This window comes from Mustela erminea, chromosome 6 (genome assembly GCF_009829155.1).
Source record: "Mustela erminea isolate mMusErm1 chromosome 6, mMusErm1.Pri, whole genome shotgun sequence".
NCBI lineage: Eukaryota > Metazoa > Chordata > Mammalia > Carnivora > Mustelidae > Mustela > Mustela erminea.
In genome coordinates this window covers 79,469,355-79,482,800 of record NC_045619.1, presented here as the reverse complement: position 1 = coordinate 79,482,800, position 13,446 = coordinate 79,469,355, and the positions used below count along the sequence as shown (strand labels likewise).

General features: G+C 36.3%; 1 protein-coding gene across 1 annotated transcript in view; it reads left to right on the top strand.

Moving 5' to 3' along the window:
- ADAMTS20 (ADAM metallopeptidase with thrombospondin type 1 motif 20) overlaps positions 1–13,446 on the top strand; it is a 190,771-nt gene that overhangs the window by 152,835 nt on the left and 24,490 nt on the right. Inside the window, exon 37 of the mRNA XM_032347934.1 lies at positions 4,276–4,367. Coding sequence (XP_032203825.1) covers positions 4,276–4,367 — 92 coding nt within the window. The remainder of the gene's footprint in view (positions 1–4,275; positions 4,368–13,446) is intronic.

The window sequence follows — 13,446 nt, the reverse complement described above, 5'->3', positions numbered from 1 at the left end:
AGAATGCATGAGTACATAATCTCTATATCACAGTCACATGATGATGAATTATAATTTACTGAACACCCACTGTTACTGCACTGGGGAAGCATTTCACTGTTATGTTTACGACTCTGGAGTTAGACTGTCTGGGAGTAAATTCTTTGCATCCATTTACCAGTTGCATGACCTTGGAAATATCTCTTTAAGCCCAAATTTCCTCCTCTATAAAGTGAAAAACTGCCTCTCAGGTGTTTTTCCTTTCTTCTTTGTTTCCTTTTTTTTCCTTTTTGGTGAGGATTAAAAGATAATACTAGTAACATACCTAGTAAGTGCCCTGCATATAGGAAATGCTCAGTAAATGCTGGTTGTTATTTAATACTGTATGTTGTAATATTGCTAAGTTCATAGGGGGAACTTGGTAACTTATTTGCTGTTTATTTAGCTGTTATATACCTTTTTTAAAAATTTCTTTTCAGCGTAACAGTATTCATTTGCACCACACCCAGTGCTCCATGCAATCCGTGCCCTCTCTAATACCCACCACCTGGTTCCCCCAACCTCCCACACCCCACCCCTTCAAAGTCCTCAGATTGTTTTTCAGAGCCCATAGTCTCTTATGGTTCACCTCCCCTTCCAATTACCCTCAACTCCCTTCGTCATTTTATCAAACAACTCTACCATTTGCCTGGCACTTGGCTGGGCCCTGAGAATACAATGTCAAATCAATACAATACAATACAATACATTTTCAACTCCCTGATCTCTCTTTTTTTTCTTCCAGTTTGGATGGGGAAAACCCAGTCCTGATTAAACATTTCCCCTGTGATCCAGTTGCAACATGCAACATGAGTGTGGCCCCCTATATACTGCCCTTCTGACTGATCTCCCCTTAAATGCATGACTACTAAGCTACATGCTGTTTGAGTAATCCTGTTGCCCTTCCCTAGTTCATTTCCACCCCCACACCCTTAAATGCCTAACATCTTCTCCTTTAGTTTCAAATTTCTAAAATTTCCAACACTTCCACTTTGTCTACTCATTGCTGATGATCTTGCTTCCTATCTCATGAGAAAATAAAAACTACTGGAAGAGCTTTTCCACAACCTACCACATCACCCCATTTACAAACTTCCCAAACTTTTACCTATAGACTTTTCCTTCTCTCCTGCTTACTGTGGGTGAACGATTTCCCCCTCCCACCTAAGGCAGCCCTCTTTTGTGCTTCAGTTTCATCACTTCTTACCTATTTGAGAACATTTCCTCAGCAAACTTTCCTTTCCCTCTTAAACTACTGATTCTACCTCCATTTCTCGAAATCCAAATGACAGGTTCTTGGTTTTCATCTTTCTTGATTCCTGTCCTGGCCACTTTCTACTGTCTTTCTCACGGTTTCTCAGCTCGACTGTTTACTCTTAATCTTCCATAACACTGAATGTTGAAGAGCTTTGGGACACAGTCATCCCTTTGGGAATCTCATTCTACTTACAGATTTCAAATGATGTACCCAAATATATATCTCCAATTTGGACTATTCCTCTAAACTCCAGTATCTAGCTCTTGACTAGCAAATCCACATGAAAGTCTCATCGGCATATCAAATTCAATATATCCCCAACTACTTTCAGTATGTCTTCCAATAGCCTCTCTTCCTACCTCAAATTTTTATCATTTCAAGAAATGGCACATATAATCTAGATACTCCAGCTAAAATCTAGCGACATCTTAGCTCCTCCATTTCTCTCACACCAACATGCAGTCCATCATCAAATTCTGTGAGGTGAATCTCTAACATACATGTTACTATGGACTGAATCAAGTCTCCCAACATTCATATGATAAAGCCCTAATCTCCAATGTGATGATATTTGGCTATGGGGAGATAATTAGGTTTAGGTATGATCATGAAGGTTGGACTTTCATGATGGGATGAATGCCCTTATAAAAAGAGGAAAAGACACTAGAGCTCTCTCTGCCAAAAGAGGACACAGTGAGGAGGATGACCATCTGCAAGCCAGAAGAGAACCCTCACCAGAACATGACCATACTGACCCAGTGATATCCCCCTTCCAGACTCCAGATGTTAGAGAAATGTATTTATGTTGGTTAAGCCACAGCTCATGGTGGTTTGTTGGGGCAGTCTAAGCTATCAGATATCTTAAATATCTAAAAATATCTAAAGGTGACACCAAATATCACTTTCTCACTACCTCACTGCTACCACCTTCACCTGAATCCACACCATTTTCCCCTGGATTATAATGCCTACTAAAATTGTAGTATTCCTACAATTCAGTATTGTAACACTCTCCACTCCTAAAATCCCTTCTTCTCTCCTTCTTTTTACTGTTTTTTTTTTTCAAGTACCACCCCTAATATAATGTAATATTTACTTTATTACCTGTCTCACTCTGGTAAGATTCCGATTCCATCAGCCTCTTCTCCTTCCACTGCTGTGTTCTTAGAGTACTTAAAATAATATCGTATTCAAAATAGATTCTAAATAAATATTTGTTGAGTAAAAAGTCTTTAACTTTCCTCAAGAAACTGTCTTGAGGAAATCTTGAAGATAAATTTGAATTAACTGAAGTAGAGAAAAGTAGTTTCAGGAGAAGGGACCAGCATGAACAGAAGCCTGGAAAGGTGAATCATCTTGGTTCCATTAAAAAATAAAAAGTCAATTTTTCTCTAAACATAAATTAAATGAAGGTTGGGAGATGACAGCTTGTTAAAGAAGTTCCCAGAGAGCAGATCATTAAGAACAATGTGTACTAACTACACAGTTGATTTTATAAGTTATGAGAACCACTGGGGGAAAGTTTCAGCAGAAGAAGGACGAGACTTGGTATCCATGAACGTAGTTAAGAAGTTAATATAATAATCCAGATAGAAAATGATGTGGCCTTAAAATAGGGGTATGGTTCAGAATAGGGAGAATATTAAAGAGGTACACTCTGTTAGATTTCAGACAAAAGGAACATGGGGATTAGCAACATAAAATATTTGGAAAGTTTTCCAAAATAACAGGGCGGATGGTGACATAGTTCAGTGAGATGGAAATACAGCAGAGGAAATAAGTTTGGAGAAAAAGATAATGCATTTAGTTTGGGGGTGTTGAGTTAGAGCTATCTGTGGGGTATCCAGGTAATGATGGGGGAGATAGTAGCAAAGGATGCTTGACTTGAAATTTGTGTCTGCTCTGCCTTAGCCTAATCCATAAATTCCAGTGGAAGCAGTGATGTGTGGATACTTGTTTAACAACCAGCATTTAACAACCAGGAAACAAAGTCTGACTTATAGCATTTATCAATGTCCTTGGTTATATATATCCTCACCATGCCAACTTCAGGCTACAAACACGAGCTTTTTGTACATGATGTTGAAAGAGACACACCCAGCTGGTTCTCGGGATTTGGTACAAGGCCACTCTGGCACATAACTGAAAGCCTCCTAGTCTTGAAAAGGTGTCCTTGGTGATATGATATTTCTAGGAATGCTACCTTTGACGATTACCCGTAGGGAACTGGTGTCATCATGGTGACATGCAGTGATCTTTCAGTCTTGTTGAAAGGTGAAGTGATTTGAAACAACATTAGCGGAGGTGAGAGCCCCTGACTAGAAGATTGTTGGTTAGAATATTATTTGATTCAAGCATGAATAAGTGAATGGACCAGTTGACTTTTAGGGTTCCTTCCAACCTGTATTTGAGCCCATGTCTCTATTTTTGATACTTCATATAGAATCTCCAGCATTATTGCTAATCGGGAAATTTTGCTAATGATGTTGGCAAAAGTAAGGTTCAAAAGAAAATAGCAATATAATGCAGTAATATTAGAAATCAAAATAGCAAATATTTTAGTTGGATGCTTTTGTTTTTGAGTTGCCTAAATGAATTCATATATACACATCACATATATGGTCTATAAGCACTCATGTGTGGCTTTGTCATGATATATTAACCTTCAATGTTTTTCCTTCTATAATTTGCTCCTGACCCCACTTTTAGATATTCCCTATAATGTAAAATATAACAACGTATTTATTTTCTTAAAACCTCGATTAATTTATACATGTACCTGCAATTTATAGGGCAACTTTTGAGATAAACATTTTTGTATTAAAAATTATTTATCAAAAACCTGATGTGTACTGTAATTGCATAGCATACTCACTTAAAAATTAGAATTAACTATATAAATATATTTAAGAATATAATATGAAGACTGTATGTTTTGCTGTGAAGATTGGAAAATATGCAACTCTTCAGTGCTAAAAAGTTTCATTTATTTTTTTTAGTCACAGATCTTCTTTTTGCCCAAACAATATTTGGAAAAGCAGTGCCATTTGCCACAGCTGGAGATTGCTATAGTGCTGCCAGATGCCCACAGGTATTTCATATTTGTTTATTTTTCTCTCACTGTGGAAAAAAAATGGATGCTGTTTCTCCGAATTTTCTTGACCAGAATATTGCAAAAGGCATAAGTAAATAGAAAAATGTAAATTTCCTATATGGAATTTTATGTCAAAGATCATAGATAAATTTTGGGGGGAAAAACATCTCTGCCAATTTTAGGATTGTTTGAAAAGTGCAGTAACACAGATTGCAAATTGTTCAGAGCCTATTTTTCCTTCCACCATGCATTTTCATTTTTAATCTTTCCAGCTGGTCCCTGGAAACAAATGGTTGTACATAACAAAGTGAAGGAATGGATCACAAGCATGTGGCCTCCATACACTGCTGTTAGCATTGGTTATATCAGCTGTCTGAGTCCATACCAGTGTCAGAATAACTGTTATTTGTGAAATAGTGTGTTTCCATGACTTTGCTCTTGCTTTATTTTATTTTCAGAATTCTCTGCACACAGCCTTTAGGCCATCTCTGTGATTTCCAGTATAGAGTGTGCTTTCTAGGAGAAATTTACTCTCATCAAGAGATTTTATAAAGTCTATGTGAACATCAGCATTATAAGATGGAGACATGTAAGCTAGATTAATATAGCATGGTTAGGAAGATTCATCACTAATTGAAACATCATGTGTAAGAGGTAATAATTATAATATTGATATTCTCAAGAGAAGTAGCTGATGGTTTGCCAGAGCCCTCTCTTGGGATTTCCCGTTCACTATTTTCATCATGTGACAGAGAAGTTATGCTTATGTCGAAAAGAGAGGGCATTTTCTATACTATACAAAGATACTTAAAGGAGACCAAATGCATTAGAACTATGGGCTCAAATGAATAAGAAAAAAATTAACTGGAATGAATTTATAAATTTTAGGTCCAGAAATGCAAATAGAAACTGGTGATGTTATATGAAAAAGACCTCGGTGTTTTATTCAACCATCATGAGTTCAATATGACTCATGTAGATTATGGAGTAATTTCTAAACCACCCCATATGATCATAAAGTATCTAAACATAATATTAACACCAAAAGATTTTAAATTTCTGTTTGAAAAGGGTAAGTTTTTAATCTATATAGGAATAGGAGGCAAAAACCGGGGGGGGGGGGGGGAAGAGCATTTAAATCATGTCACACAAGGAAAATGAAGGTAACTAGGAAAAGAATGTGAAGTTATGGTAACTATCTTTAACTATTTAAAGAGCTCCATGAAAGAGGAATGAGGTCAGTGTGTTATTCCAGGAGGCATTAATAGAGTAACAGATTCCAGCTCAAGATAAAGAAGGTTTCTGACAAGAGAGAGTTGTCCAGTAAAAGATCCCCCAGATGTGGAACCCAAATAAATCACTAATTTTTGCCTGTAGTTTTTATAAATTGGTCTTGTATCCTGCAACACTTTTAACTCATTTATTAGTTATAGTAGTTTTTTACGGGATTCTTTGGGACTTTCTATATACACTGTGATGTCATCTACAAATAAACATAGTTTTACTTCCTCCTTGGCAATATGGATGCTGTTTATTTCTTTATCTTGCCTCATTACCCTGTCTAAAACTTCTAGAGCCATGTTAAAGTGATGAGAGAAAATAAAAAAGTGATGAGAGTAGATACACTTGTTTTATTCCTGGTTTTAGGGGGAAAGCATTCAGTCCATCATTAAGCGTGTTAGCTGTGAACGTTATAGATGCCTTAGTCAAGTTAAGGAAGTGCCCTTCTAGGCCTAATTTAAGTGGTTTTATCATGAAAGGGTGTTGGTTTTTTAAATGTTTCTGCATGTGCTGAGGTGATCCTGAGGCTCTTGTCCATTACTGTAGTGATACGGTGTATCACACTGGTTGACTACTGTATGTTGAAACAACCTTGCATTCCTAGGAGAAATCCCATTTGGCCAGGTAGTATCATTCTTTTTATATGTTGCTAGATTTGACTTGATTTGTTGGGAATTTCTCATCTATTTTCATAAAAGACAACCGCCCTAATCATTTTCTTGTGAGGTCCATATTCCAGTTTTGATATCAGGGAAATGCCAGCCTTATAAAGTGAATTGGGAAGTATTCCCTCCTCTTTTACTTTCTTGGAAGAGTTTGTGAAGAATTAATTCTTTTTCTTTTTATCACATTTTAATTCCAGTATAGTTAACTTACAGTATTATTTTTCAGGTGTACAATATAGTGATTCAACAATTCTATACATTACCCAGTGCTCATGATGAGAAATGTTTTCTTAATTCCCATCACCTGTTTCACCCATTGTCCCCACCGAACTCCCCTCTGGTAACCATCAGTTTGTTCTCTATAGTTAAAAGCCTCTTTTTCTGTTTGTTTCTTTTTTCCTTTGTTTCTTAAATTTCACATATGCATAAAACCATATTAATCTCTTTCTGACTTATTTCACTCAGCATTATACTCTCTGGATCTATCCATGTTGTTGTAAATGACAAGAGATTATTCTTTTTATGGTTGCATAATATTCCATGGTGTTATATGTTTATGTACACAACTTCCTCTTTATCCATTTGTCTCATTGTTAGCCCCAGGGGTACAGGTCTGTAAATCATCATGCTTATACACTTCACACCATTCATCATAACACATTTCCTCCCTGATGTCCATAACCCCACCACCCTCTGCATATCCCCCTCCCCCTGGCAACCCTCAGTTTGCTTTGTGGGATTAAAAGTCTCTTATGGTTTATCTCCCGCCCGATCCCATCTTGTTTCATTTATTCTTTTCCTACCCACCAACACCTCCCCATTGCATCTCCACTTCCTCATATCAGGGAGATCATATGATAGTTGTCTTTCTCTGTTTGACTTATTTCACTCAGCATAATACCCTCTAGTTCCATTCATGTCTTTGCAAATGGCAAGATTTCATTTCTTTTGATGGCTGCATAATATTCCATTGTGTGTGTGAGTGTATATACACACACACATATATACACACAATGGAATATTATGCAGCCATCAAAAGAAATGAATAATAATGAATAATAATGAATAATATAATGAATAATATTCCATTGTGTGTGTGTGAGTGTATACACACACACACATATATACACACAATGGAATACTATGCAGCCATCAAAAAAATGAAATCTTGTCAAATATATATTGTCAAATATATATACAATCAATCAAATGATTGTATATATATATACACGTATATATATGTAAGTGTATGTGTATACACACACACATGAGATATATATATATATACATATATATATATGTGTGTGTATATATATATCTCATCTTCTTTATCCATACATCTGCTGATGGACATCGAGGTTCTTTCCATAGTTTGACTATTGTAGACATTACTGCTATAAACATTTGGGTGCACACGCCCCTTCGGATCACTACATTTGTATCTTTAGGGTAAATACCCAGTAATGCGATTGCTGGGTCATAGGGCAGTTCTATTTTCAACTTTTTGAGGAACCTCCATGCTGTTTTTTATAGTGACTGCACCAGCTTGCTTTCCCACCAACAGTGTAGGAGGGTTACTCTTTCTCTGCATCTTCGCCAGCATCTCTCATTTCCTGACTTGTTAACGTTAGCCATTCTGATTGGCATGAAGTGGTATCTCATTGTGGTTTTGATTTGTATTTCCCTGATGCCAAGTGATGTGGAGCACTTTCTCATGTGTCTGTTAGCCATCTGGATGTCTTCTTTGCAGAAATGTCTGTTCGTGTCATCTGCCCATTTCTGGATTGGATCATTTGTTTGGGTGTTGATCGTTTGTTTGGGTGTTGAGTTTGATAAGTTCATTATAGATTTTGGATACTAGCCCTTTATCTGATATGTCATTTGCAAACATCCTCTCCCATTCTGTCAGTTGTCTTTTGGTTTTGTTGACTGTTTCCTTTGCTGTGCAAAAGCTTTTGATCTTGATGAAGTCCCAATAGTTCATTGTTGCCCTTGTTTCCCTTGCCTTTGGCGATGTTCCTAGGAAGAAGTTGCTGCGGCTGAGGTCAAAGAGGTTGCTGCCTGTGTTCTCCTCAAGGATTTGGATGTATTCCTTTCTCACATTGAGGTCTTTCATCCATTTGGAGTCTGTTTTTGTGTGAGGTATAAGGAAATGGTCCAGTTTCATTTTTCTGCCTGTGGTTGTCCAATCTTCCCAACACCATTTGTTCAAGAGACTGTCTTTTTTCCATTGGACATTCTTTCCTGCTTTGTCAAAGATTAGTTGACCATAGTGTTGAGGGTGCATTTCTGGGCTCTCTGTTCTGTTCCATTGATCTATGTGTCTGTTTTTGTGCCAGTACCATACTGTCTTGATGATGACAGCTTTGTAATAGAGCTTGAAGTCTGGAATTGGGAAGCCACCAACTTTGATTTTCTTTTTCAACATTGCTCTGGCTATTTGAGGTTTCTTCTGGTTCCATATAAATTTTAAAATTACTTGTTCCATTTCTTTGAAAAAAATTGATGGTATATTGATAGGGATTGCATTAAATGTGTAGATTGCTTTAGGTAGCATAGACATTTTCACAATATTTATTCTTCCAATCCACGAGCATAGAACATTTCCCATTTCTTTGTGTCTTCCTCCATTTCTTTCATGAGTACTTTATAGTTTTCTGAGTACAGATGATTTGTCTCTTTGGTTAGGTTTATTCCTAGGTATCTTATGGTTTTGGGTGCAATTGTAAATGGGATGGACTCCTTAATTTCTCTTTCTTCTGTCTTGCTGTTGTTATATTGAAATGCAACTGATTTCTGGGCCTTAATTTTATAACCTGACACTTTACTGAATTCCTGTACAAGTTCTAGCAGATTTGGAGTGGAGTCTTTGGGGTTTTCCACATAAAGTATCATATCACCTGCAAGGAGTGAGAGTTGATAACTTCTTTGCCAATTTGGATGCCTTTTATTTCTTTTTGTTGTCTGATTGCTGAGGCTAGGGCTTCTAGTACTATGTTGAATATCAGTGGTGATAGTGCACATCTCTGCAGTGTTCTTGACTTTAGGGGAAAAGATATCAGATTTTCCCCTTTGAGAATGATATTCATTGTGGGTTTTTCATAGATGGCTTTGATGATATTAAGGTGTGTACCCTCTATCCCTCCACTGTGAAGAGTTTTGATCAAGAAAGGATCCTGTACTTTGTCAAATGCTTTTTCAGCATGTATTGAGAGTATCACATGGTTCTTTTTCTTTCTTTTATTAACATATTGTATCACCTTGATTGATTTGTGGATGTTGAACCAACCTTGCAGCCCAGGAATAAATCCCACTTGGTTGTGGTGAATCATCCTTTTAATGTACTGTTGGATCCTATTGGCTAGTATTTTGGTGAGAAATTTTGCATCTGTGTTCATCAAGAATATTGGTCTGTAATAATAATAATAATAATTCTTCTTCTTCTTCTTCTTCTTCTTCTTCTTCTTCTTCTTCTTCTTCTTCTTCTTCTTCTTCTTCTTCTTAAGATTCTATTCATCCATTCAACAGATACAGATCACAGGTAGGCAGAGAGGCAGGCAGAGAGAGAGGAGGAAGCAGCCTCCCCATGAGCAGAGAGGCCAAGTAGGGCTCGATCCCAGGACCCTGGAATCATGACTTGAGCTGAAGGGAGAGGCCTTAACCCACTAAGCCACCCAGGTGCCCCTGTAATTCTTCTATTTGATGGGGTCTTTGTCTGGTTTTGGGATCAAGGTAATGCTGGCCTCATAAAATGAGTTTGGGAGTCCTCCTTCCATTTCTATTTTTTGGAACAGTTTCAGGAGAATAGGAATTAATTCTTCTTTAAATGTTTGGTAGAATTCCCCTGGGAAGACATCTGGCCCTGGGTTCTTGTTTATTGGGAGATTTTTGATGACTGCTTCAATCTCCTTACTGGTTATGAGTCTGTTCAGGTTTTCTATCTCTTCCTGGTTCAGTTGTGGTAGTTTATACGTCTCTAGGAATGCATCCATTTCTTTCAGATTGTCGAATTTGCTGCCGTATAGTTGCTCATACTATGTTCTTATAATTGTTTGTATTTCTTTGATGTTGGTTGTGACTCTCCTCTTTCATTCATGATTTTATTTATTTGGGTCCTTTCTATTTTCTTTTTGATGAATCCAGCCAGTGGTTTAGCAATCTTATTAATTCTTTCAAAGAGCCAGCTCCTAGTTTCGTTGATTTGTTCTGCTGTTCTTTTGGTTTCTATTTCATTGATTTCTGCTCTGATCTTTATGATTTCTCTTCTCCTGCTGGGTTTAGGCTTTCTTTGCTGTTCTTTCTCCAGCTGCTTTAGGTGTAGGGTTAGGTTGTATATTTGAGATCTTTCTTTAGGACTGCCTTTGCTGTGTCCCACAGAATTTGAACTGTTGTGTTTTCATTATCATTTGTTTCCATGAATTTTTTCAATTTTTCTTTAATTTCCTGGTTGGCCCATTCTTTCTTTAGAAGGATGCTATTTAGCTTCCATGTATTTGGGTTCTTTCCCAAAAGAAAGATTGGAGAAATAAAAGCCCTTTCTGGAGAAATAAAATAACTAAAATATAACCAATCTGAAATAAAAAACCTATTAATTAGATACAATAAAAAATGGAGGCTCTTACTGCTAGGATAAATGAAGGAGAAGAGAGAATTAGTGATATAGAAGACCAAATGATGGAGAATAAAAAAGCTAAGCTAAAAAGAGACAAGCAACTACTGGACCACGGGGGGAAAATTCGAGAGATAAGTGATACCATAAGATGAAACAACATTAGAATAATGTGATTGAGTTTTAGCTTCAGAGCATTGTAGTCTGAAAATATGCAGGGAATGATCCCAATCTTTTGATACTGGTTGCGACCTGATTTATGACCCAGGATGTGATCTATTCTGGAGCATGTTCCATGTGCACTAGAGAAGAATGTACATTCTGTTGCTTTGGGATGGAATGTTCTGAAAATATTTGTGATGTCCATCTGGTCCAGTGTGTCATTTAAGGCCTTTATTTCCTTGTTGATGTTTTGCTTGGATGATCTGCCCATTTCAGTGAGAGGGGTGTTAAAGTCCCCTACTATTGTTGTATTATTGTCAATGTGCTTCTTTGATTTTGTTATTAATTGGTTTATATAGTTGGCTGTTGCTATGTTGGGGCATAGATATTTAAAATTGTTAGATCTTCTTGTTGGACGGCCCCTTTGAGTATGATATAGTGCCTTCCTCATCTCTTATTATATTTTTTGGCTTAAAATCTAATTTATCTGATATGAGGATTGCCACCCCAGCTTTCTTTTGATGTCCATTAGCATAGTAAATTATTTTCCACCCTGCCACTTTAAATCTGGAGGTGGGTCTAAAATGAGTTACTTATAGACAGTATATTGATAGGTTTTGTATTTTTATTCATTCTGATACCTTGTGTCTTTTGATTGGGGCATTTAGCCCATTTACATTCAGGGTAACAATTGAGAGATATTAATTTAGTGCCATTATATTGCCTGTAAGGTGACTCTTACAGTATATTGTCTCTGTTCCTTTCTGGTCTACTACTTTTAGGCTTTTTCTTTGCTTAGAGGATCCCTTTCAACATATCCTGTAAGACTGGTTTGGTGTTTGCAAATTCTTTTAGTTTTTGTTTGTCCTGGAAACTTTTTATTTCTCCTTCTATTTTCAGTGACAGCCTAGCTGGATATAGTACTCTTGGTTGCATATTATTCTTATTTAATGCTCTGAATATATCATGCCAGTTCTTTCTGGCCTGCCAGGTCTCTGTGGATAAGTCTGCTGTCAATCTAATATTTTTACTGTTGTCTTGTTGACTTGTCCCATGCTGCTTTCAGGATTTTCTCTTTGTCACTAAGACTGGTAAGTTTTATTATTAGGTTACTGGGTATGGACCTACTCTTACTGATTTTGAGGGGAGTTCTCTGTGCCTCCTGGATTTTGATGCTTATTCTATTTGCCATATTAGGAAAATTCTCTACAATAATTCGCTCCAATATACCTTCTGCCCCCCTCTCTCTTCTTCTGGAATCCCAATTATTCTAATGTTGTTTCGTCTTATGATATCACTTATCTCTCGAATTTTCCCCTCGTGGTCCAGTAGTTGCTTGTCTCTTTTTAGCTTAGCTTTTTTATTCTCCATCATTTGGTCTTCTATATCACTAATTCTCTCTTCTCCTTCATTTATCCTAGCAGTAAGAGCCTCCATTTTTTATTGTATCTCATTAATAGGTTTTTTATTTCAGATTGGTTATATTTTAGTTATTTTATTTCTCCAGAAAGGGCTTTTATTTCTCCAAACAGGGTTTCTCTAATATCTTTCATGTCTTTTTCGAGCCTAGATAGCACCTTGAGAATCATCATTCTGAACTCTAGATCTGACATATTACCACTGTCCATACTGATCATGTCCCTAGCCTTTGGTATTGCTTCTTGGGGTTTTTTTTGTGTGTATGTGGCGAGTTTTTCCACCTTTTCATTTTATCCAGATAAGAATATATGAACAAGAGAATAAAATACTAAAAGGGTGGCAAAGACCCCAGAAAAATGTACGCTAACCAAATCAGAAAAAAACCCAAATCAGGAGGAGAAGAAAGGGGGTAAAAAGAAGTTTAAAAAAAAATTTTTTAACTTAAAAAAAAAAATATATATATATATATATAATACTGGTGGATAGAACAGAGGCACCCACTTGATTTTGGTTGTTTTGGTCTCTTAGAAGAAAATAGCTTCTGAAATTTTAAAGAAAGAAAAACTTATATATATATACAAAAATAAGGGTTAAACATGATGAAGGGATGGAATATGACTGTAAAGATGAAAATAAAAAAATACTAAAAAAGCAATTGATTATATAAGTTGGTTGGAAAAAGAAGGAAAAAGGAAGTAGAGAGAATTTGCTCAGCTGGAGACTAGAACAGAGCCCTATCCTAGATTTAGGTTATATTTTGATCTATTAGAAGTAATTGTATCTCAAATTTTTCTAGAAGAAAAAGCCTGTATGTATACAAAAAATAAAATTAGATACAATGAAGTCATAAAATATGAGTATAATGAAAATATAATAAATAAAATAAAAATATGACTATAATAAATATGACTGTAATATAATATGACTATAATAGTCATAA